Consider the following 25,441-nt stretch of genomic DNA (forward strand, 5'->3'; position numbering starts at 1 on the left):
GCATATATTGAATATTTTCTCGGGTAAGAAATAAGCCCCCATAGCTCAGTGGTCAGAGCTTTCGACCGGAAATCGAATGGACACGGGTTCGAGTCCCGTTGGCGTCATGTATTTTTTATCAGGAGATTTTTTCAATGTGGATGAGTGTTTCAGGCGAACAATTATTGCTTATAAAAATAATTGTTATCCTTTGTGCTATGCATAAATAAAATCTTGTCTTTAAAACATTAATTGATCAAAAAAATAATTATCAATAAATTGTTATCAAGCATCAAATATGTTATACTCCTGCCAGTTTTAATTTGGACCTGAAAGGGTTAACCAATATGTAATACAATAAATAAAAAATATGTCATTTGGGTGAAGCCAACAATTCTGTAAACTGCTTGCGGTAATGGCAACATTACCCCACAATTCACAATTCAGGGAGATGATTCCAGAATGATTCGTTTACAAAAATGAATCAGGTCAAGCATCTGGCTTTATAAACGGGTAAAAATATTAACCGGCGCCTACTATACATTGATCTCTTTTTAAAATATGCCATTTTTCCTTCAAAACAGTATTGCCTTAGCTCAGTAGGTACAGAATAGCGCAGTAAAGGTGTTACATTAATTAGTTCCTGCACAAGGACAAAGACAAGTCAATATTACATACACACTACTGTTTGTGTACGCAAGGACATTCACAGATTTTATTATCCTTACATGCAAAGCAATATAAGACACAAAGGTTGCAAGTTAAATTATGATACTGCATCAAATTATTATTGAAGGTTAAATATTTACAGTTCTGAGCATTCAAAGATACAAACATAGAAACATTTACAAACAATTATGCAGCCCGGTGTCTGAAGATTTCAACTTCTTATAAGGTGTAATACGGAGACCTTAACCAGTGCTGTAAAATGAAAAGATTTGGGGTCGATTTGTATCAATATATGATAATTATGGGTGAAATAACTGGGAATTCCTCAGGGATTTAGGGTGGATTTGTATAAAAATATTATAAATATGGGTGAAATAACTGGGAATTTGCAAATTTGCGAATTCGCCCAAGGATTTGCATCAAATTTTTACAAATCGAATTTTACACATAAGGAAAAGGAGTTATAATTATTATAGTTTTATCAATATTTTTTAAGATGTAGAAGAAAAATGAAAAACAATAAAATGTAATATGAATGAAAATTTAACAAAAAAATTATACATTTACAATAAATAAATTTTGAGACGAGCGCCTTTTAAACAAATACATAATGTGTTTTCACAAAAAAAAAACTTATTCTGGAATGTGTGTAAATTACTGGGTAAAAATTGAAGATTATGAAATGAAGAAAACAATAATAATAATTCAATCATCAAAATAAAGCCAAAAAAAGAAATTCAAGTGAGAAAATGAAAACTTTTTCTATGACTAACGTAACAGCAATTAAGAAAGAAAACTTCAAAGCCAATTTTCTGTTGTAGATTGATTAAAAGATAATCACAAGATGGCCATCACACAAAAGGACACATTGCATACATAAAATTATCAATACACATCACATTTTAATAGAAGAGTAAAGAGGAGAAAGAGCTTTGGTGGGTGAAAGTAATAATTTGTGTGAATATTTCTGAATAATGTTTGCATTGTTCTGAAAAATCAAAATAGATAAATCGATGATCCATACGGGCTGCTGCTAATTAGAAACAATTTTAGAGGAAAAAAACATATTATTAAGCATTGAAGAAAGAATAGGAGCTACAGCTTCTGAAAGAAAAGATGCATTAAAACAGTCAAAATTGGACACATAAAATACCACATATCATTGCTGGGTTTAAATTTTATACATGGTGTCTGGAAGCTGATAGTACAAGCGGAAATCTGGTGAATCTACATCAAACAGAGAACCCCAACAAAACATCTTCTTTTTACGACCTGAGCATATAGTTTATTTTTTTTACTTTTCCATTTTTTCGGCAACCAAAAGGATTAAATAAACTTTTGGAGCCGGGACTATGTTAATATTAATAAAAAATCCAAATTCGCACTTCGGAAACGAAAAGCTCAAATCAAAAAAATGTATATCATAAAATAAATAAAAAAAACAGTGTTATATAGATTCACCAGTTTCCCGCTTGTACTGCGAGTTTCTGGAAACCGTGTATTTTAATAGCTCTCAGTCAACAAATGCAAAAAAATCTTGTGTACCTTGAGAATTATTTTTTTCAAAAATTAGAAATTTTTAAAATTTAAATATATTAGAGGTTTTACAAACCCAGCAGCGATATTCAGATGTAAGAAATAAAATAAAGAAATGCTGAAATAATTTATTAACTTTGATCCAATACTTTTTGAAAGGTGAACTACATAATAAGTAATAAACAATATCCTTCAATATTTATTATTTGGTTCATCAAACATAAAACCTTAAATTATTACAACTTATGTAGTCATTTTTACAGAAAATCAGACTGATTTAATACTTTTATCTCCGGGAATCTATCATTTTATACCAGTTTCAAAATTGAATATAGCAAATGCTAAGAATAAACTCTTGGCTTGACTGTTGAAGGAATGTTTTGCAAATACACTAAAACCCTCCTATAAGGTTTCCACATAATAAGTCCCAAGAAAATTAAAATACAAAATGGTTTGCAATGAGGAACATCAGTCCATTTTGATTTTTTTTAACAATAATGACTTTCTAATTTAAATACCTGTATATTTTTTTTATTGAAAGAGTAATAATTGTCAAAGTTTTAATTTTTCAGTTTTCAAAACTACTTTTTTTTGTAAGCATCTCGTAATTAATGATGACCGCAGCTGATAAACAATTAACCGGTTAAACAATTTAACCTGCATTAAAATATTTTCATCAGTTCAAATGCTGTGAAACACCTACAAGATATTTTCAAATTCCCCACAAGTTCCTTTACATCCAAAATGGAACAAAATTTTATTGAAATTAGCACTGTTTTTTTTTTATTGTCATTTTCGGATTTTCTCTTTCGTTCAGGCTTTAAAAATTATTTGAAAAATTGCTGCTTAAGAAAATGGAATATATAGGGTTTTCCAATAAGAGGTGTTATTTTGAATAGCCCGCTATTTCGGTAGATGTTACTTTTGAAGCTGTCATTTTTTGACATTTGACAAGTAGAAACTACGCCATTAATAAAAATGGAATGATACACGCTTCAACAACGCATTGAAATTATTAAAATTCACTTGAGTGAATCAAATGCAAATCATCTTGAGTGATGAGGCCCATTTCCACCTCGGTGGCTTCGTCAACAAGCAAAATTGTCGCATCTGGGGCTCGGAAAACACAAGAGTTATTGTTGAAAAGCCTCTCTATCCACAATGTGTGACTGTTTGGTGTGGTTTATGGTCTGGCAGAGTCATTGGACCTTACTTTTTCGAAAATGAGGCTGGAGCAACAGTTACGGTGAATGGATTGCGCTATCGAGAGATGATTTATGATTTTTTATGGCCGGAATTGGATGGTATTGATCTGGACAACGTTTACTTTCAACAAGACGGCGCTACGTGCCACACAAGCAACGAAACCATTGATCTTTTACGGGAAAAGTTTCTTTGAATATCAAAATAACACCTCTTATTGGAAAACCCTGTAGTGCGTTATCACAATTATTGTAAATATTATTTTTCAATATACTATATAATATATTTCTCCTACCGGCTGCGCCAATTGTAGTGTATCGAGTAGTCGTGCCTTTATTGTGGCATGTGAAGGTAGTACTCAGTAAAGTAATATGTGATCTAGCACTGGTATTTATTAGGAAACTGTTTGTAACAAAAGAGACACTATCGTAGCATGCATCGCCTTTAATAGCATCTCGCAAGCATGCTATCCCGCTTGCACTTAAACACATTAACACAAACACCACAGTTGGATAATCAAGAAATGCCCAGAATCCCCACATTTGCCCCAAAAAAATCTTCTCTCCGCAAAAACCTCAATTCTTGAAAAATGTTAGAAATTCTCCACAATTTGGGGAATTCTCCATGAATTGGCAACCTTGATGTGGATTTTATAGGCCACAGATGTATCATGCACATAGACTGGTTGTGATCAATCAGCAGTTTGGTCGTACCAACCAAACGTTATGTTTTAATGAGACCGTGTTTTATTATTTTTTAAAAGAAGATTTATAAATTCTATGTATAATAATATAAAGTAAAACATATATTCGGAATCAGCGTTTGTTGATCTATAAGAATATATATTTTTTAAAGCTGTAAAATTTTTCACTGCAGTTCCTTATTAACAATATTTAAACACATAATAAATATAAAGTTTCCACACAGCCTGTCCCTTGAAAAACCTTATAAGAGGGTCTCCCGTATATTATTATACGTTGTATAAAAATATTATGAATATCTTTGTCCGGTTAAGATCTCACCCGTTGCTTGTTATTATTGAGTGGGCGCTTGATCTTGTTGAGGTGGAGCTCCGTCATGCGGAGGAAGCCGTTAGACAAGTCCTCCAGGTCCATCTTGGTTGGCTCCGGGTAAATGTCACAGTGGGGCGCTCCCTCCAGGATGCGCTTGGTGGCCGGATTGTTCAGCGGGAGAAGCAGGGTGCGGAAACGCCAGTATTTTAAAGCCTGTGGTGGATTCATAGAAATATGGCATATTCCAGTGTCAATCAATTCCGATTCACAAAATAATAATACATTTTAGGGCGTTTTACCGCCACAGATCTCTGAAGACTCATATTTACGACATTATGATTTATTTTCGCTAAAATAGATTTTTTACATATTAAATTACATATTTAAATTTCGAATTAAAAAAAATATTTTGCTTGAAAAAGATTTGCAGGAATTTTTGTTGGCAACATTTTTGAATAATGTGTTTTTTTCGGTATATGGGGGTTAAAATATCGCATTAACAGGGTTCTACTGTATACGGTCTTCAATGTTTACTAGGGATAGCAAAATTATTAAGAATGCAAATGTATTCTCACTATTTTATGATATGAATAAGGAAAAGAGTTTTGAGTATCAATAAGCTTCCATACCTCGACCAGCGGGAAGTCGGTGTCTCCACGAGTGCAGATGTAGTGGTCCATGTAATTCCAGTTGTAGTTCTCCAATTTCTCGGTGGTGAAGGACACCCAGGAGACCTCGTAGGTGTCGTGATGCGGGGCGTGGAAGCGATAGCGGTAGTGGATGTTGAACGGAGGGTAAGGATGCCTTCAAAAAAATAATTACTTTGTCACTGGTTCACAGAGAAGGTAACCTTTTTCAAAAATGAAAAAAAATCATAAAAGGAACCAATCATCATACAACTTGCAGATCGACATACTCATCTGTGAAGGATAGAGACGTTGCCAGTGCAGATATTTTGTATAATTTTATAAATAGTTTAACAACCTCCAGAGAAAAATACGTATGTCAATCAGTAAAATGATTAACTTTATCGATTGGAAACAATCTCAGGGTTGCCAAAAACTTGAGAATTCAAAAACGTTGACACAACATACCTGGGTCGATATCTGGTGACGGTGATGGTGGAACCGACTAGAGTGATCTTGTGGAAGATCCTTCCTATGGAGAGCAGGTGGCGGATGGGGGCGGGGGTGCGCGGAGGGGCGGGGGCCACGGCAGAGGAGGGGAGACCGCAATCCGTCTGGATGGTCTCCCCGTTGTTGGCTCCCACTATCAGCTGGAAACCCTGTTAATACAACATGATGAGAGAATATATTCATTTCTTTCTGTGAATTTTTTGTCGGTAGGTTATAAATTATTATATTATAGGCTATTTACAAATTACAATGTGACCTAGAATGGTGCTAGAGTGTAGTGTTGTATTATCGAGTGTTTAGTGGGAGATATAAAACACAACGATAAAAGCTTTATTAATTTACAGCCTAGATTCATAAAGTGGGCCATATTTATTGTCCCAGGAGGGCAATGGTGGCGTTAACCTATGGAATGCCGGATTCCCGCAAGCTTCAACTTCAGTCATGTGTCAGGCATAGAAGGCGTTCTGCGTGCTTGCTGACTGTAAATTTCGTAATTACTCACTTGTGTTTTACGAAACTATGTTTTTGTAAATTGTATCATTTTATCGAAGTACATAGTGGATTTCCCAGAATAGCTACTTACAATCAGATATATTTTTGGTTTGATAAGCTTTTTTTACATTTTGACAACTTGCATTATGGCAATTTTAACTATGAACAAATAACATGTGTAACAAATATGTTATATATTTCATATTATGACAGATGGATTTCTAAGGTGTCAGGTCGTTTCATTTTACCTGAGCCAATCTCTGCGACACCAGCTCTTTGAACACCTCCATGGTGGTGAGGGGATCCTTATAGATGGCCCTGTTCTGCGCAAAGTCAGCATTCACGTCGTCCGGCAGCAGGTTATAGTCGGACACCAAGTAGTCGTTCTGCAGCGAGCGCTTGTCGGGGAAGTAATCCGTCGTGATGGGCAGGCATGCCGGGATAGTTAGGGACTTCCAGTCTACTCCTGATGATGTAAAAATGGGGTTAGCAACAGAGAGGTTAGGAATGATACCATTTATTTGTTTTAAGTTGGCCGTGATGGGTTTGAACTTGATTTATTATTGAATTATGTGATAAATGAAAGGAATGTTAGAAAGCTCTACAGTGGAGATAGTGCGATTAAAAGCAACTAGGCATCTAAATTACCGGAATGATGATATGATTATATTAAAGGGGACAAAATATTTTGAGATAAAATTTATGGACGTTTCCATTTAATAATTTTTTTTGTTTAATTTTGATTTTTCATTGCCAGAATATAATCATGAAAAAAAATTAAATTGTGAAGCCCAAAAAGTATTGGCGTTAGCCATAGAGAGTTGCAAGTTTTCACGGAAAGTTCCATGAATCTTGTCCTTTTCAAGACTTATGTTAGTTAAAAATCAAATATGTATTGTGAATTTTAGGAAAAACAAAACTGTAAAAATCATACTCGTCCAACCACCATACGAAATTTTTGGCAAAATTTGTTTTAAAAAGTTTACCATGAATTGTTTAGTATGCGTTTTGTCACTGTAGGTTGGAGACCCCTGATCTAGATAGTAATAAATGTACTCCTGTAACATTGGTGCACTTTTATTGCTGTTAATTTGTTTTTATAACTTAATATAAAATTCTGCAACTAACCAGTGGATTATCATGCTTGCCAATGGTAAAAACAAAACATCAGTACATATGCATGCACCTACATAGAAATACTGTCAACTGTGCAATCTAATCGCACATACGAAAAGACAGATATACATCAATCAAGTTCTGCCAGAAAACTTGTTAGAATTTATAATAATTTATTGTTTTCTACCAGAATAGGGACAGTAATACGTATGTTACACAACTAATGCCAATTATAAATACAATAATATAAATATTTGAAATGTTCATCTAATAAAACCTACCTTGTTAGTGACTGCAGAGAGAAATGCTGCAAATGACAGTGTAGGTATTGTAACAGTCTTAGTCATAATCGATAATACGGGGGTATAAGAATGGGTCAGTAGAAAACGTTACTCATAATCACACGCATGCGTATTGCATATACCGGCCGTAATACAATTGTATTTGGCGGACTTTGTTAACAATCTGGTAGATTTGACAAATATCGATCTGTCGTGTAATGAAAATGTAAAAAAGCAGAAATACCCATTTGCAGCACTATCGGAGGGTTATTTTAAATCAAATATTGATTTACCAAAGCAAATACGGAATGCAAAATCGAATTAGCCGGATTTTGACACAATTAAAAAAGAGATTGGGTCAATGACATTACAAATGTCATCTGAAGACACATAGAGTTAAAAAATGCGAAAATGACCGTGTTTTTGAGGTACCAGTCTAAACAAAACTTGCATGAATATTATTACGAGTAACGATTTTAACCCAAGCAGTATACGGCCCCCCTCACCATATAGCTATACCAACGCTTCAGCGGCATATTAGGGAATCTTTATAAGTATGACTGTATAAGTATAAGAGGATGTTAAAGACACACAACAACAAAAATGCAATAAGGATACAAACCACACACTTCAAAATATCATGCATCTATTAAAAATGTTAGTTAAAAAACACACAGCTAATTATGAATTATTTTGGAAATATGTATAGGGAAATATTGTAATATGTATATTATTATGAAGGTATAAAAATTTATTTGAGTCACAACAACATATCTCTACAGCCAAAAATAAAAATAAGACATCTAATTAACCAATAGATGTTGTAGCCTTTTACCCGATAGCTCCGACAGTCAACAAATTAACCAATAGATGTCGTAGCCTTTTACCCGATAGCTCCAATAGTCAACAAATTAACCAATAGATGTTGTAGGCTTTTACCCGATAGCTCCAATAGTCCTTATTAATAAGACCTTATTATTTAAAAAAAAATCAGAAAACAAGTTAATTAATACAAAAGTAAATTTACAAAATAAATATGAAATTTCAGGTACACATCTAAACTATTGTTATTGATATGGTCCCCGTTACGATCGATGTGAGCCGTGGCACTAGGTCCTTGATTCCTGTGCCGTACAACTAAACCGCTGCCGCGTTGTTAAGTGTTTTTCAGGATGTGATGTCATAACCCCAACCTGGCGTCAGCTTTTCTTCCCCTGAATCGACATTTAGGGGCCGTTCCAAGTATTATGTAAGCACTATAGGGGGGCAGGGGGGTCTTTGCTTTGCTTATTTTTGATGACATGGGGAGTGGGGGGGTCAAGATAGTGATTACGTCAGCACTGCTCAGCAGTAGATATTTTTTTTTACACATTTGCAACCCACACATTGTCTATGTTTGAAAACCGAATACATATTCGGGGATTCCCACAAATAATTAATATGTTTAAAAAACAGAATACATTAACAGAAAAATGCATATAGGTACCAATTTTTACGTAAGCATGGGAGGGGGGGGGGTAAGAGCTTTGCTTACTTTTGGTGACAAGGGGGAAGAGGGGGTAAATCATTGTAATAAATCTGCTTACGTAATACTTGAACGACCCCTTAGCCGGAAAATGCTTTAAGACCGAGACCGTGTGGAGGAAGGTGAGCAGATTTCTGACGCGGCGGTGGTGGAGTTGTGCGACAAGGGAATCGAGGATCTAGTGCGGTCATTCCCAAAGTGGTCTATATTGACCTCCAGGGGTCAATTACATAATTTGAGGGTCCCCCTTTTAAGCCACAATTTTTTTGGGAATGTTAGTACTAATATTATAGTGAAAATCTCGAAACATTCAAATTATCTGGCGAAAATTTTATGTGGAATTTGTTATGAAAATCCCTAGCCACCCCCTCCCCCATGGATTTGAAAATTATTGTGGGGAATTAGTGGATTCGAAATATTGTGGGGAATGCCAGTACTGAGCAATTAAGAAAACAGGGGTATACCCAAAACTGAAAAAATCGGCAAGTGGTCTACAAGACAAAAAACGTTTGGGAACCTCTGATCTAGTGCCACGGCTCATATATTTTAAATGATAAAGGTCTTTGATAAACAATTTTAAATTAACCTTTTTGACATTTTATTAACTTCTCAATAGCCAAAAAAAGTATCCCTCGGATACGAAAAATTTGTATCCGTTGAGCGCTGGGATTTCCAATTGGTAATCTGAAAGCAATACTTTCTGTTTGTACGAATACAAACGTTAAATGATTTTCATCTTGATCTTAGGAAAATGCATGAAATTTTGGTTTAATTTATTTTCCTTCGAAAGTGGGTAGGTATGGATTCTCACAAGCAGTTTTACCGGCAATAACATACTCAACAATAATTATTTTTACAACATAGCTACTTTTTTAAATAAATGGCTACAATAAAATAGAATATTAAAATTAAGATACATAACTTAAAAATACATTATTAGCTACAATATTACGGCAAAACAATATGCAATTACGACATTGAACAATTTCTAATTTAGCTATGCATTAAATAGTATCCCAAGCTAATTCTAGCTGCCAACAACCAGTTTAGAAGCCGAAGCTTTTACTAAAAGAGGACTTTAAAATGTAATGAGGGCATTATTATTCTAGAAACAAAACTAGTTAACATCAATACATAATTTAAATTTCATTCAATAAACATTTGTGGGGACGAATTTAAGCACCTAGATTTCAAATCTGGTTGCTTACTTAAGGTTTAAAGTAACGTACGTTATAATCTACACGTTCATAGATGGCTTTATATTTATTTATTTTATTGAAGTACACTTTTTGCAAGTTATGCTTTACAAAAACTCAATTCTTTTAAGAAAGGCATACAAAATAAGGCATAAAAATATTGTATTTGCACACTTTTTTTGACAGAACTGAGTTTTTATATAGACAAAACTATTTATTCATATTTATTTTACGTACGAACAGGCGCAGACAATAATTCGTCTTAATATTGTAAAGCATAACTTGCAAAGAGTGTGTTTTAATAAAATAATTAAATTAACGCAAAGGATGTTACGTTTACCCTTAAAGATAAAAACTGTATCAGGAAATCAAATCCGAAAAGATAAAATCACTATTTAATTTGTCAATAATATTTTTTAAATATGTAGATATTTTACAAAGGAAATGTTAACCTTCCAGCGGGCGCGTAGAGAAATTTCCCTTGAGGGGGCGCTTGTGGTAAATTTTACGTCATCAAGTTTTCTCCATGTAAGTGGTGTTTTCTTTATACAAACGTTAGGGAATTTCTTTAAGGATATGAAAAATCATAATAGGCAGTACTTAAAAAAAAATATTTGACTTACTTAAAAAAAACGAAGCAACACTCTAAACATGTTAATATTTCAAAACAAAATAGTTTATCGACCTATTTAGTCAGAATCAATATTCTTATCCTTACAATTGTTACAAACCACCTCAACTGAAGAATGGTTCTTGCACGTAAAGGACTGGCAACGGCAACACTTCATTGATGCGGAGGATCTTTTCTTATCCAGTGCACATAACCAACAAACACCGCATTTTGGAAAGCTTCTGTTTTATTCTTCTGTTATCGGTTCAACTGCCCTACCGTAATTCACTTTGAGAAAAGCATTTATATCTTGCGGTAAATGTTTGACATTTGATTTGACTCTAGCATAGCTCGAAGCTCGATGCTTAAAACTAAGTCGCAAGAGTGGGGGAAGCGATAAGGCGCGTTTGTCTTAATTTTATGACAGCGCGCCCGCTGGAAGGTTAATACTGTGCTTAGGAAGATACATTTGACAGTTAAAAGTATAAATAAATAATGCCATTACGTTTAAAAGTTCTCCAAGTTGTTACAACCAAGTTAATAATAGTACATTAAGGCAGCCACGGTGCATCTACAGCAAGAATGAGAATATATTGTGTATGTATGCCAACCTATGATAATTCTGCCGACTGATTCTGGAAGCACGAAGAATTTCAACCAATATTGGTATCCGCAAATTTAGCCAGCCATGTAACGGAGAAAAGGAAATAAACAGTAATTACCATTATTGATAAAATTATACAAATAAAAATCGGAGCTCAATACTCGATAATTCTTCTTCGAATCAGTAAAAGATATATTGATCCTTAACACCTTGAGTTGAATCCATTTTTTTTTTATGTACATATTTGTTTTACCGAGTGTCGCAGTTACTCCAATGCATTTAATGAAACATTGGATATTTAATTAGAAATCGGGACAAAATCACAAACCGGGTGATGACAAAGTAAACTGGGACAATCCCGGCCAAAACGAGACATGGAAAGCCATAGACACTTTTGTTCAGGAATTATAACCACAGCACACAATTATTGTATTAGAAAAAAATTGGCGACAATTTTGACGATGAATATGTACATATGTATTATGTTAATACTGGAAATAAAAAAGGTGATGATAAAGTCAAAACATAAATCTTACAAAACAGTTAGTGCCAATTCACAAAAATATAAGGCTTAAATGTCTCAAAAATTCCCAAATGCTGTAAATACTAAAGTGAACAAGTGTACAAAACACGTCTGTTGTATTAGTCAGGTATTCACGGGCAAGTACGACATCACAGGCCGAGCGACGAGCATTTCATACAGAAAGGCTCGTCGCTCAGATGTGACTTCATGCTCGCCCAGACAATCTCGCTCATGAAAACTAGGCCATTATGTAATTCATTTATATCATGAGCCTATTTGCCTCTTAACAAATTATTATTCTAAAAGATTGAGGTTTGCAGTACCAAAAAATACTCAATCGAGTATTTTTTTACAAGCCAAATGAATCAATTTTATTAAGTTGAACACAATTTCATAAAAGTGTAGGTACCCTATAATATTAATGATTCATTCTATAAAAAAGAGAAGATTTGTTTTTTGGTTTAAAGCATGAAATTCCACAAAAACCAAACAGCTAGTGATGAGCATAATTGAGATAAATATTCATGTCGAAGTAACTGATGATATGTACTTTTAATTTTCACTTCTTATTACGTTTGGAGCACTTCTTCATCCCGGAGCGGGATTTAAATATTTCCAATAATGCTCATCACTGTACTCAAATGAATATTTTAACTGGTTAAATATTTGAACGTGTTAATAATGAAGTTAATGTGGATGGACATAGAATCATTCAGACGTAAAATATTATGAAACTAATTTCAAAAACACAATGTTATCGTACAAAAAAATCAAAAAAACACTCTCACAAATACCTTTTAAGACATCACAGCCTACAGAAATGTCAACAGAAACAAAATAAGAAGTTAGATACAAAGTTTCTGGGTGGTTTTCATTATGTATAATGGAAATGTGGAAAATAATATTGATTGATTTTATGAAGCTACTTGACCATCGTAAAGCTAATTTTGTATGGTTCATCAAATTTAACAGTCAACAGCACAACACTTGGACTGGCAGAACCCGCATTATGTATATATGTGACATTTTAACAGTCAACAGCACAACACTTGGACTGGCAGAACCCGCATTATGTATATATGTGACATTTTAACAGTCTACAGCACAACAGTTGGACTGGCAGAACCCGCATTATGTATATATGTGACATTTTAACAGTAAACAGCACAACACTTGGACTGGCAGAACCCGCATTATGTATTTATGTGACATTTTAACAGTCAACAGCACAACACTTGGACTGGCAGAACCCGCATTATGTATTTATGTGACATTTTAACAGTCAACAGCACAACACTTGGACTGGCAGAACCCGCATTATGTATTTATGTGACATTTTAACAGTCAACAGCACAACACTTGGACTGGCAGAACCCGCATTATGTATATATGTGACATTTTAACAGTCAATAGCACAACACTTGGACTGGCAGAACCCGCATTATGTATATATGTGACATTTTAACAGTCAACAGCACAACACTTGGACTTGACCCGCTTTATGTATATATGACATTTTAATGCCGATATGTACATTTGTACACTGCGATGGGAATTAAACCTGCAACCTCCTAATTCTATTTTATTTATCAACTATCAATCAATAATCTTAGCATGATGTAATAATATGGTATTTTTGTTATATTACAAAAGCCATGCCAGTCACCTTAAGCCGTAAGGCTTGGATTAGCATATGAACAGCTTGGGATTATTTAAAAATAAAACATTAAATATAATCTATGAGTTGGATAGTAAATTCGGTTAGCCAATAGTTGAAGATTTATATTAAATATTTACAAAAGAGATTGAATTAACAATCATAATAATAAATATAAACATTACTAGCGCAGACCCATGAAAAATTATGGAATATTATATTCCCAATTTTGAAAAAAGACAATTAAAATAATTTTCTATTAAAATATAATATTAACAGCTCAGTACCTACTTTATGTTTTTTCTGATTTTTTCACATCAGTTGCAATTATGAAAATTACATTTATATTAAAAGCAAATCTGAGTTCCAGAGTTTACAAAACCAGAGCTACAGACAGACACACAAAAGAAATTAGTATTTTTGACGACGATCCCCGATCAACAAGAAAAAAAAAACATTAAAAAAAAAATGCCATGTCCATACAAAGTTATAATGATACCGTACAACAGTTTTACATTAAATTGAGTTATTTCAAATAGCCAGATAGTATTTTAATTATCATGTAGCTGCTCTACAAAGAGACAACATAATATTGAGTAAATTAAGGGAGCGATCCCATTATTAAAACGCTTTCTCTATTTCACTTCCCATATATTATTATGTAGAATATTTATAACTGATAGCCAAATTTATTATGCATCACATCAGAGAAGACGGTTCATTTAACACACTCATTACTCTGGTTTCCTTTCTTTTGCCTTTTACTGAAGATTTCTGTTAGAGCACTCAAATGAGTCTATAAAAAAATCTATAAAAAATATGGACATTGGACGGACATTAACCAAAAAATGTAGAAAAAATTGAATGTGCACATACCCGTGGTAAGAGCAGGTGTCCATTCCTGCTCCCCGGTCACTCCCCAGAGAAGAACTATGTTATTATTGCTGTGAGTTGGGGCGGGCACCGGAGTTTGTGGTGGAAACGCACCATTGGCGAATGGCGAAACGATCGTCGACTTCTTACGACCTGAATAAAATGAAAAATAAATCAATTGAGGTGTAGCGATTTAATAAATAAACATACTGTTATTGAGATGAGATAAGTAGACATGAAATATAAAATTGTCAAGCTCTTCAATATCTTCTTTGATATGAAAAAGATCTTCCGCAATAATAAATTCAATTTCAATGATGGACGATCTGGGTCATAGTTAACCGTGCTATATGGATGTGAAACCTGGCTTCTGAAAAAAGAGGGAATCAAAAGACTTCAAGTATCCGAAGAGTGTCCTGAATAAAATGGGATGCTTTCACAACTAAACACAAGGATATCAGACACTCTTCAAAAATATTGCAAACTAAACTATAAATTACATATAGGGTAAACGGTACTATCTCTGGCACCCCCCCATTGATTGGCACTCCTGAATTGAAACAGTAATATTAGTGGCTACGGCGAGAAATATATCCCAATTTTAGACGTATTGTGTTCCCACACTATCCTATTTTTAGATGGGCATAATTTATTTCATACATAGGGCAACATTTTTCAACTGTCAACTGATCCGTGGACGCGGGTAGTGCTCATCACGTTTTATCAAAATTTCTTATTGTTTTCATAAGGTAAGTCCTCCATTATATTGATAATTATTTCAAGTTTTTACAAGATATTGATATATTTTAGAGTATTGTGTTGTAAATAAAGGCCAAAGGTGAGTTTCTTTGCCATCCTTATTTAGTTTAAGCGCCTGGATAAGATAATTGCCAGGTGCCAATGATTGTGTGTTACATTTGTATGGAGGTCTATTCATTGGCATGCATGTTAATCACTGTACTTTCATATAATAATTGATAAATTGTGTTTTTTTAGACAATTGATATGTAGTTTTGCTTAAATTCAGCAGTAAAATTTAGAACATACATTTGTTTAATTAAAGTATTATTATTAGCAGTGCCAATCACTATACCCTGCACATGCCAATCACTATACTGATAGGTGTGCCAATATTTACACTGCCAATGATACACACTCTAAAGTTTACACCATTAATTGATTTAAAATTATTTATTAAAGTTAGTTTTGTTTGTGTTTTTTACATATATCAAATTAAAATGCCTAAAGTTCCTGCTGATTTAAAGTATTTAAAAAAATATCTATGTAATAATAATAATTTGATCATTTGCGTAGCGCCGTTATTGTGAAACATCACCTCAGGGACGCTGCACACAGACATTTTCATACTGTGTGCTTGTTTTCAGACACAACTATCATAATTTTGGAGGACCCATTTTGCTGATAGCTTTGTTGCAACGTTTCCCTCTTTCTACTACAACAGAGTTCTCAGCTACAGGACCATGATCTTTTATATAAATAAAAGGCAATGTTCGCATGTGTGTGCCCTGTGGACGCTAAAACTACTTGATATATTTCATACGATTTCGCTGAAAATTTCAAAGTTTGTTCTTATTAGTGCCAGAAGTGACTAGAGCGTGGTTTGAATGATAGAAGAAGTCGAGGATGCCATGAGATTTCGAAAAGCTCTGAGTAAAGCCCGGGCAACCCCGGACACTTCAGCTAGTATAATATAATATCTATGAGTTACTTGATTCACATTTTTTTTCTGGTTTAGACAAAAATTCTTAGATGAAGATCCAAAATCTTAAAAATAATTACAGTTGTTGTATAATCCAAAAGATTGCTTTATAATTTTGTAAAAATACAATATGTATTATGGTGTGGCATGTTCCCACTTCTACGGTCGCTCAGATTCCGCGAGTGGTGCTTTCGCCCCTTTCCTTGCTAGTCCATCAGCCTGCAAGTATGTATTAGTTAAAAGTAATCCTGCTATTGATGGTAAGTTTTTAGATTTTCACGGCCAAAAGCATTTTTGTTGTTTGTTTTTGGGGTGTTATGCCGTGTTGCGCTAACTCCTTCTTTAGCCAATGCCAACGGAAGTGGCGACATCTTGTGGCGAATTCTAGAATTAAAAACCGATTGAAAGCGGTTAAAGCAAATGTACCCAGTATCAAGGTATAAATACACTGGTTTTATATTGTATTATTATATGGTATTAGAGTATACTTATACGCAAATAACATGTCTAAGTATACTCTAATACCATATAATAATACAATATAAAACCAATGTATTTATACCTTGATACTGTGTACATTTGCTTTAACCGCTTTCAATCGGTTTTTAATTCTAGAATTCGCCACAAGATGTAGCCACTTCCGTTGGCATTGGCTAAAGAAGGAGTTAGCGCAACACGGCATAACACCCCAAAAACAAACAACAAAACTGTTATTGATGGTTCATAAATGATTATTGCTATGCCTCTGAGAGCTCTGTTGTAACCTATCTTTCCATTACATGCGGCGTGTTTGTGAAAGAGACAAGAGATTACAATAAATCTATGAGCGGTTCCCATGTCTTTCACAATTGCATTAAAAAATAGGTAGTATGTATTACCTTCGCCAAGATGGAAGGTGAGATGGGAGGGCATAGGTGGAGTGGGCGTGAGGGGGGGTGGGGGACCCGGAGGCGTGGAGGTCCGCAGCAGGTGCGGGGGCGGGGTGGCGCGCGCCGGCGGCTCCACTTCCTCAGGGGTGCTTTCCACGCCGCCTGCGGGACGCGCCTGGTAGTGGTGCTGCTGAATAAGCACGCCCGTGGGACCTGGAATCAAAAGATTGCTATTTATCTTAAAAAAGGTTTTTACCATAAGATAGGCGACGCATTACGCTATATGCTGAAATAAGCCAAGCCACGAAAATACAGCGCGCTTACAGCGTGGTTTGTCACAGGCTTAATAAATCTATTTTCAATTGTCTTTTTAATTATCTTTTTTGGTTTCACTGAGGACTGTACTCTCCTTCCCAGGGACTGGATTCAACAACCTCAAATGACGATCGGGTAGGACCTAAGAGTATGGATATCAGAGAGAAGGTATGTGGAGTGTGTCCGCGCGCTCCAACTGTGCCTATTGGAGAATTTTATGGAGACAGCTGACATTGGCTGTTATACCTCAGTCGCAAATTGAGCTCCTAGTGAAACGTTGATATAACAAAGTAAAATGGTCTACGGCGCAGTTAAATTGTATAAAAGCAGTTCTGTGAAGACAATGAAGAAGAATGATGGTCATACCTTTCACATATAAGTGTTAAAACATTGCTTAAATAGACATTTTATAATTTTTTAACTTGTTCATTTGAACCGCCATCGCAATATCATGCTAGTGTCGAATCATTCAACTAAATTTATAATTAAAAATTTCCAAACAAAACTTTATTTTTTTATTAATTATAACGCCAAATATAAACTTGTGATTTACACGTGCCATAGGTACATGTCCTTCATCATTTAGCTCGTTCATTTTTCAAAGTTTTTATTTCTTCTCTTTTGTATTTTTATTTTTTCCAACTTATTACCTATCTTTTACATATGTTTACAGTGATAGTTCAAAGTGTGTGATCACTCGATTGTCACGTAAAAGCCCAATTGGCATATACAGGATGTCCGGGGGTAAGGTCCAAAAACTTTGGGGGGTGATTCTACATGACAGCACAAGTAAAAAAGTTCAATAACTAGAAGCTGGGGCTAAGCTGATTTTCATAGTTTTTTACATACCGAAATATGAACACCGTTTCCATCCAATCCATGGGTAGGACTGACATTTATTTCATATATTAGCAACTGTAATGTTATCCAATTTCAGAGAAATGCGCATACATATGTCCTTGTGTATGTATGTATTGTGTACTTACAAATTGTGAATAATGAGAGACCCTGCCCTAAAATCATAAAGCTGTGGTTAATAAATGATCAATCCATGTACCTTTGAACACCTTAATGTAAATTCCCAAACTCTTTCTTTTTAGTGAGGTGCATTAGATATATTATGTATTTACAATTATTCGTTAGAAATATATTTTGCGAATGTCTGCAATAAAATAAAATCTGTGAAATGTACCTACTTAGAAATAAGACTTACTCATGTACACATAATCATACAATGTTATAGACATAGACTTAAGATATTTTGATTCGGTGGATCCTGCAGACAAGCTGGCATGTGACAGCTTTGTTGGTCTATCTATTTTGTTAAATAAAAAAGTGTTATACATATTGTTTAAAATTAAAAAAAAAAAAAAAAAGTAATTGCCAACAAAAGTTGATAGAATGCACTGTCATCAACAATAACATCTGACGAGTTTCAGCTCGATCAGATGTTGAGAAGTGGATTTTTTTTTACACTAATCCCACACAGGAGGCCTAAAAATAATTTCCCTCAGGGACGATGTCATCTTTGGGGATGCTTTGTGGGGGGGGAGGGTCTATTTTAAGGAAAGGAAGGAAGAAATTCTGAGAAGGAAAAAGGTATGAGAGGTAGGTAGGAATCTAGGGATCAGTGTATCCAGCGGTGATGGACGTATGAATAACCCAGTCTCTCCCGAACTGGAAAGCCACCCGATGAACCCGGGCACCCCTGCTAAGTCACTAAAAGTAGCGAAAAATTTGGGGTGACCTATGGTAGAGGTGTTGGTTATCCAATAAATAGTTCGCAGGGCGACGGTACCCAAACCCACCTACAAAAAATTGAAAATTTCCACTTCCAAGATTTGAATTAATTCACCCCGGAAACCAAAAGTGAAATTGAAACAGATGTTCAAAAGTTAATTTATTATCTTTTTATTTTCTGTCTCATGTTTCATTGAGATTTGTTAGTATTATCTTCGTCTTCAATGAAATAGATGTATTTAAAAAGAGAAGTTTTTATTTTATTTTAATGTAAGGTTTATTTCCGGACTCCTGGTTATTCACACATGGCCGAGCCATCACACGGTAACATAGTACATTATTTTTATTCAAACACAATTTATGAAATACGTTAACCAATAAAACATAACATATTAGGTTAGGTTTGTCGCTATTTATATACACTTTAACCGTTTGAGTGCCAATCGTCGATTTTCGTCGATTAGTATTTTAACGAAGATTGCCGATCGTCGATTTCCGTCGATTGCGTCAGTCGTGTTCTGATTTGCGCGTACGTCTGTACGTAAAATTCTCATTTTTTCGAAACGCCTGGACTTTGGGATCCTCCTCCGCGTGATTCTAAACTAATATTCTTTAATAAAACACCGAAAAAATCATCGAAATCCTTGAAAATTCAAAGAATTTATGGGGTTTTAAAAAAATATACAATTTCATAAAAAATAATGTTTTTTTGATGGCATTTTACAAGCAACTGTATGAATTTTTTTGGCACTCAAACGGTTAATTAATGTTCTGTTTGTCATGGAACCATTGTGTTAATCGGATAAAACAAAACAGTGACAACATTTTATGAAAAAAAAAATAGGATAGGTGATTTTTAGGTTAGGTTAAATTTGCCAAGTGCCAATAAATTACTACCTTTGGGAAAGATGTGCGTCCACCGTCGCCGGTTGCTGGTCAGCTTGACGGTGACGTGCGAGGGATCGAAGGGGTTTATGAGGGCGCGGCCGGCCCTCAGCACCGCCGCCACCCCCGTGGGCTCGAGAGATGAGGGCGAAGGCGAGGGGGACCCGCCCGCCAGCCCCGTGGAGGCCACGCTCTCGTTGCCACAGGAGCCCCTTTGCTTACCTGAGAAAAAAGGATACATACAACATTACAAATATAACGGGTATTTTATAAAAACTAGGGGTTCCGTTAAAGGTTTATGCGTTACCTGTATATGAGGGAATATACATACTATCCATTCCTGTATCCATCCTTGTTCTTAACAGGAATGCTCGATTTCAATACATTAGAAGCGCGCAGAAAAATATTTTTAGGCAAACACTTTTTTAAGTTAATCTCTGGTACAATACACAATCCGCCTATGTTGAAAGAGGTTAACTTTTATGTCCCTAACAATTATACTCGAGGGAGATCCCATGCACTCCTATATGCTCCGAAAGCGAGGACTTCTGCCTATCAGAACGCGCCAATAAACAGAGCGACTCAACTGCTTAATGATTCTGCATTAGCCATCGACATTTTCAATGTCACCAACAGACAATTCAGTAACTATCTTAACACATGTCACAAAATAGTAAAACTGCCTCTGTAAACTTTTTAATTTGTAATCTTCTCCATGATATATTGGTGTATAACCGTTTTATGGAGAACATGAAAAAATAAATAAAAATGTGTGGAAGATTTAATGTTTATTTTAGGGTTATTAAACTGCTTTTTTCATTGTCGAAAAAATTACGATACTGATTTTTTTGTTAATGAATAAATTTTAGTTGGTTTGAATTGTTTTTAAAATCAATAATGTGTAAATTGTGAACATTATAATTACAATTCAATCAAAAAAATTAACTTTAACCTCTTATATGCCACCGTATCCAATACGCAAAATGAAAAAAATTATTTCTCTAAGTTATTCTGGGGAAACTACCTATTGCATATTATATACAATTTTTTAATATTTATAAACACGTTATCTTGTAGGACGATACAATTCACAAAACATAATTTTGCAAAAAACAAATAAGTTATTATGAAAATAAAATCAGCTGGCAGACGGCGAAAATTTAGCATCGGCACACCAAGAGTTAAATTTTTCACACATTTTTAACAGTATCCATAGTCTGAAAATACGTCACTTTAATATTTTCATCCATAAAAATAATAATTGATTTTAAAAACACGCTGAAACTGCAAACATATAATCTATAATAATAAAACGGTTTAAATTAGTCTATGACGTAGTTGGCTTGGCTGCTAAGACATCCATCACTGGGACTGCCCCTACAAACAATGACTAAAACATATCATTTTGACGGCAAATTAAAAGGTTGTTTTTTGATAAAATACTACAGTGTAACGATGATGGTAGTTAAAAGGAGTAGGATAATTGAATAAACCAAACCTTTAATGATAGTAATCGAGGGGTAATGCTCTCGACTAGCAAGCTGGAGGTCGCGGATTCTAATCCCAGCATGCACAAGTTCATTTTATTTGATTAACTTGTTTTATTTGACAAATTACGCATTTAAAATAATATATATTATATTTGCAGCACATTCCAGGGTGAAAAAACTCTTAGTATCGCCCTGGTGTAAGACCACCATTCAGAATTAAAATGTTGCTTGGAATGGATTTGGCTGTGTTTGTTGACCAGATCTGAATAGCCAGGTACTTCATCACCTTCATCTACGCCATCTCTTTCCCCTCCCCACTGCCTTCATCGAAACAACATACCCCAATTGGGGATACCATAGTCTCACTGTGTAGCATATTATGCTCAACCACTAAACAATACTTACAAAAGATGAGATCATTTTCAAATAATATCTCTAAAGCTGTCGTGTGAGGGCCGCCATTGACAAGCCATCAGGTGACAATATCGGGTTGCAAAGTATGTATGAATAAAAGGGGTAAAACGATTCCAAAATTATGTTTATTCCTACAAACTTTAGAAACATGAGAACTCTGACAAACATTACTAAAATATCTCAGAGGTGTGCGTCATCCGAAGGATTGAAACGCAATGGTGGAATTTATAATTACATTGAGAAGTTGACAATAAGGTGGTGACATTTAAATTAACTGACCTGATTATTCGTGAAAGGGCGCCAAGCAATGCAATAAGCGTTGCTAAATTTATAAAATAGAGCGATGGATGACCAAGGTAGAATATCTAACTACGGCGTCATGGTTGCTCGTAAAAATTAGTCGACCCGCGTGCTGGCTCGAGTCCTCCCGTCGTCACAACGTCCCAAATCTGCAGCCTGTAGAATACTGAAGATGGCCGCATTGTCGTCCCGCAAGCCCGTCTCCAGCTGTCCCGAAGTTGCCATACGGCATAACAGCCGTAAATCAGTGCCAGGAACTGACCGGTGTTATTGCTCTGTAGTGGGGCTAGATAGAACTGCTACAACTGGCTCCAGACGGTTGGGACTCTTGTGCGGTTTCACATTTAAATTAGTCGACCCGCGTGCTGGCTCGAGTCCTCCCGTCGTCACAACGTCCCAAATCCGCAGCCTGTAGAATACTGAAGATGGCCGCATTGTCGTCCCGCAAGCCCGTCTCCAGCTGTCCCGAAGTTGCCACACGGCATAACAGCCGTAAATCAGTGCCAGGAACTGACCGGTGTTATTGCTCTGTAGCGGGGCTAGATAGAACTGCTACAACTGGCTCCAGACGGTCGGGACTCTTGTGCGGTTTCACATTTTAAAAAAGAGGCCGGACTCCTGCATTTGCAGTGTTGAAGAATTGTGCTCACGTATGATACATTTTGCGTTTTACGTCTGTATTATCTACATGTTAATTTTACGAAAGGTTTTACTGTTTCAGAAAACTAATTTCTGCTACATTTAGTTAAAGATTTTTTAATTTATTTATTTTTAACTTACTGGATATAGCCAGGATATCACCAATATTATGATGGATATCAGGGTCGGACATCTTTCTTCTCCTACTGATGATGGAAGGTGGACTCTTGTCTCTGTGGCTTATTTCTAATCCTGCTACCGAAGTTTTCTTTGTCCGGCTCACTCGTTGTAAACTAAAAAAAAAAAACCACTTTATGATTTGATATCTATTTATATAAAGAAGATCGTCTGTGGTGGATAGCCGCGTGGCAGACACCGGGCGGGTGGTATGGATTTGATTTTTATACGAATCTACAGTTTTATTCTGAGATTGTGGAAATTTTGCACGCTTGACCTACAAAACAAAAGGAAGAAAAACTCTATGTAAAGCCCGGGAAACGACGGGGACTTCAGATAAAAATTTTAAGTAAGGATTTATAATTTTTTACCATGTTCCGTTAGCGGGGGGTAATTGGAATACGTGGGCATCATATGCGTCATAATCAAACAATGAATTATGAATGTACTCTTCATCCTTCATTAGTTTACTTTTTCTTTCAGTCTCGTAAACCTGAAAAAAAAAACAAATTTATAACCATATTGGTTTTTAACCTTTTTTCAAAAGTTACAACACACTAAGTAAAATTCTGAAACCAACAGACAATATACTTGATGCAACTTGGCAATATAGGTGTTGATCGGAGAAAGAATTAATGGTGTCTAGAAAGTCACAGTAAAAGCGGAAAACTTGTGAATCTACATCACCTTTGGAGTCGATTTTGTGGCATAACTTTTTTTTTTAATTTTATTTCTTTTTATTTAGGAAGCAAACAGTCGGTTTTTTTTATTGAACTTTCGTTTTCGTGTAAATCGAGTCCGAAGTTGGAAATATTTAGGTCAATTTTCAATCAGTCGCTAGGAGGTTAATACCAGCTGTTATTATTTTTTTAAATGCATCGAAGCGTAAACCTAGCTCCAAATTTTTTTTAAATCTTTCGTAATGAAATTTTTTTTTTTTTGGCTTCTCCATGTGATGTACATTCCCAGAACGCCCTATTGTATCAAATGGATACAACTTTTAAGGCGATGCACTACGTCGTGTAATATTTTAAATTGAGCCGCTATCAATAACAACCCTTACGTAGATGGCGATAAGGTTTAAATTTCTGCTTAACACCATCCGCCTGTTTTGATTCATGCAAGAAAAAAACATGGCCAAAAAGTGCCTTTTATTTTATTTTGTGGATGTTCATAGATAAATATTTAAATTTTTTTCGATCATTTTATAAATAACTTAATTTTCCACATTATGCAATAAAATCATAACCGAAAATGGGTTCGTAAGTAGGAGATTTTGAACTTTAAAGCAGTTTTCATAGGCCTTTACATTATTTTTTTCTGGGCTTATAAAAAGACTTATCTAAAAAATACTCGATTATTTCAAAGGCCAAGATGTATTCTACTCGAAATATTTAATTAAAGCATCTGAAACATTTCTAGGCGACCAAATTTTCAAACCAAAAACATATGATTTAGCATTACTACGTATGGCATCGCCTTAAGACGAATCTAGAAAAATTATAATAACATGAATGATACTGACTTTTTGTAAGGGTTCCTGTGTTCTCCTCGGAGGCAGTTTAATCCTGGGAATAAAATTTGAATACGCCACTTTCTTATTGGTGGAATAGAAGGACAGGTTGATCCAATGGGGCATGGAGTAGTCGTCCACGGAGCTCATGGTGGTGTCCTTGTTGTGGAACTTGAGCAGCGGCACGGCGTGGAGGGGCTGCTCCCCGACGCAGACCAGGTCGCTGCCCACTCCGTTGTCGATGATCCGCTGCTTGGTCACATTGGTCAGCTCACGGTCCACCTCGAACACTCCCACTCCTGGAGTTATGACGACGCTCAGCTGCCCGGTGCGGTCGAAACACCTGTCTAAATAGTGCTTTTCAAACACTACAAATAAAACAAATAATCATTAAATACAATTCAACGGTTTCAGTGCTGGTCTTTTCAACGCAATCTATACTATCATCCCATTCACATCCCATCAAAGCTGCTTAGATCAGTTTAATATTATTAAAAAAATATATGTATGCTAACTATGCCTAATGCAATAATATAATATATGCATGTTAACTATGGCTAATGCTATAATAAAATATATGCATGTTAACTATGGATAATGCTATAATATAATATATGTATGTTAACTTTTACAGTTGACAGTTTACATTTAATCAGTTTGTACATAAGTATTGTATAGCTAAAATAAAACCAATTATGGATATCCTCCTTGTGACTTTACCTCTACTGATACAGTATAATATGGAATAAGTAAATTAAATTTGTGAGAAAGGAATATGAATTAAAAAATTTATTTAAAACAAAAGATTATATAAAACGAAAAATTTACAAAACAATAGAGACATAAACATTATTCACAAACCATCAGATTCTTTTATGGACCTCTTGTATTTGGTAAGTTCGCAACTGAAAATATCAACCTAGGATAATACGCTATTGTAATTATTGCATAGTCTGTTCAGGCAAG

The 25,441-nt window shown here is 35.0% G+C and overlaps 1 protein-coding gene across 4 annotated transcripts in view; it reads right to left on the reverse strand.

Moving 5' to 3' along the window:
- Window positions 1-25,441, reverse strand: part of Iml1 (GATOR complex protein Iml1) — a 55,860-nt gene that overhangs the window by 23,211 nt on the left and 7,208 nt on the right. For 3 of the 4 annotated variants that reach the window (XM_089634235.1, XM_089634232.1, XM_089634234.1), the window contains exons 7-17: window positions 24,488-24,843; window positions 23,334-23,455; window positions 22,927-23,078; window positions 19,955-20,164; window positions 17,012-17,215; window positions 14,417-14,566; window positions 11,368-11,391; window positions 6,277-6,494; window positions 5,495-5,685; window positions 5,030-5,204; window positions 4,410-4,613 (exon numbers count right to left, since the gene is read on the reverse strand). In XM_089634235.1, the coding sequence (XP_089490361.1) occupies window positions 4,410-4,613; window positions 5,030-5,204; window positions 5,495-5,685; window positions 6,277-6,494; window positions 11,368-11,391; window positions 14,417-14,566; window positions 17,012-17,215; window positions 19,955-20,164; window positions 22,927-23,078; window positions 23,334-23,455; window positions 24,488-24,843 (2,006 nt within the window). The remainder of the gene's footprint in view (window positions 1-4,409; window positions 4,614-5,029; window positions 5,205-5,494; window positions 5,686-6,276; window positions 6,495-11,367; window positions 11,392-14,416; window positions 14,567-17,011; window positions 17,216-19,954; window positions 20,165-22,926; window positions 23,079-23,333; window positions 23,456-24,487; window positions 24,844-25,441) is intronic. The other variant, XM_089634233.1, reaches the window with a different exon arrangement.

This window comes from Hesperophylax consimilis, chromosome 8, assembly GCF_061612785.1.
Source record: "Hesperophylax consimilis isolate HC1 chromosome 8, BYU_Hcon_1.0, whole genome shotgun sequence".
Classification (NCBI taxonomy): Eukaryota; Metazoa; Arthropoda; class Insecta; order Trichoptera; family Limnephilidae; genus Hesperophylax; species Hesperophylax consimilis.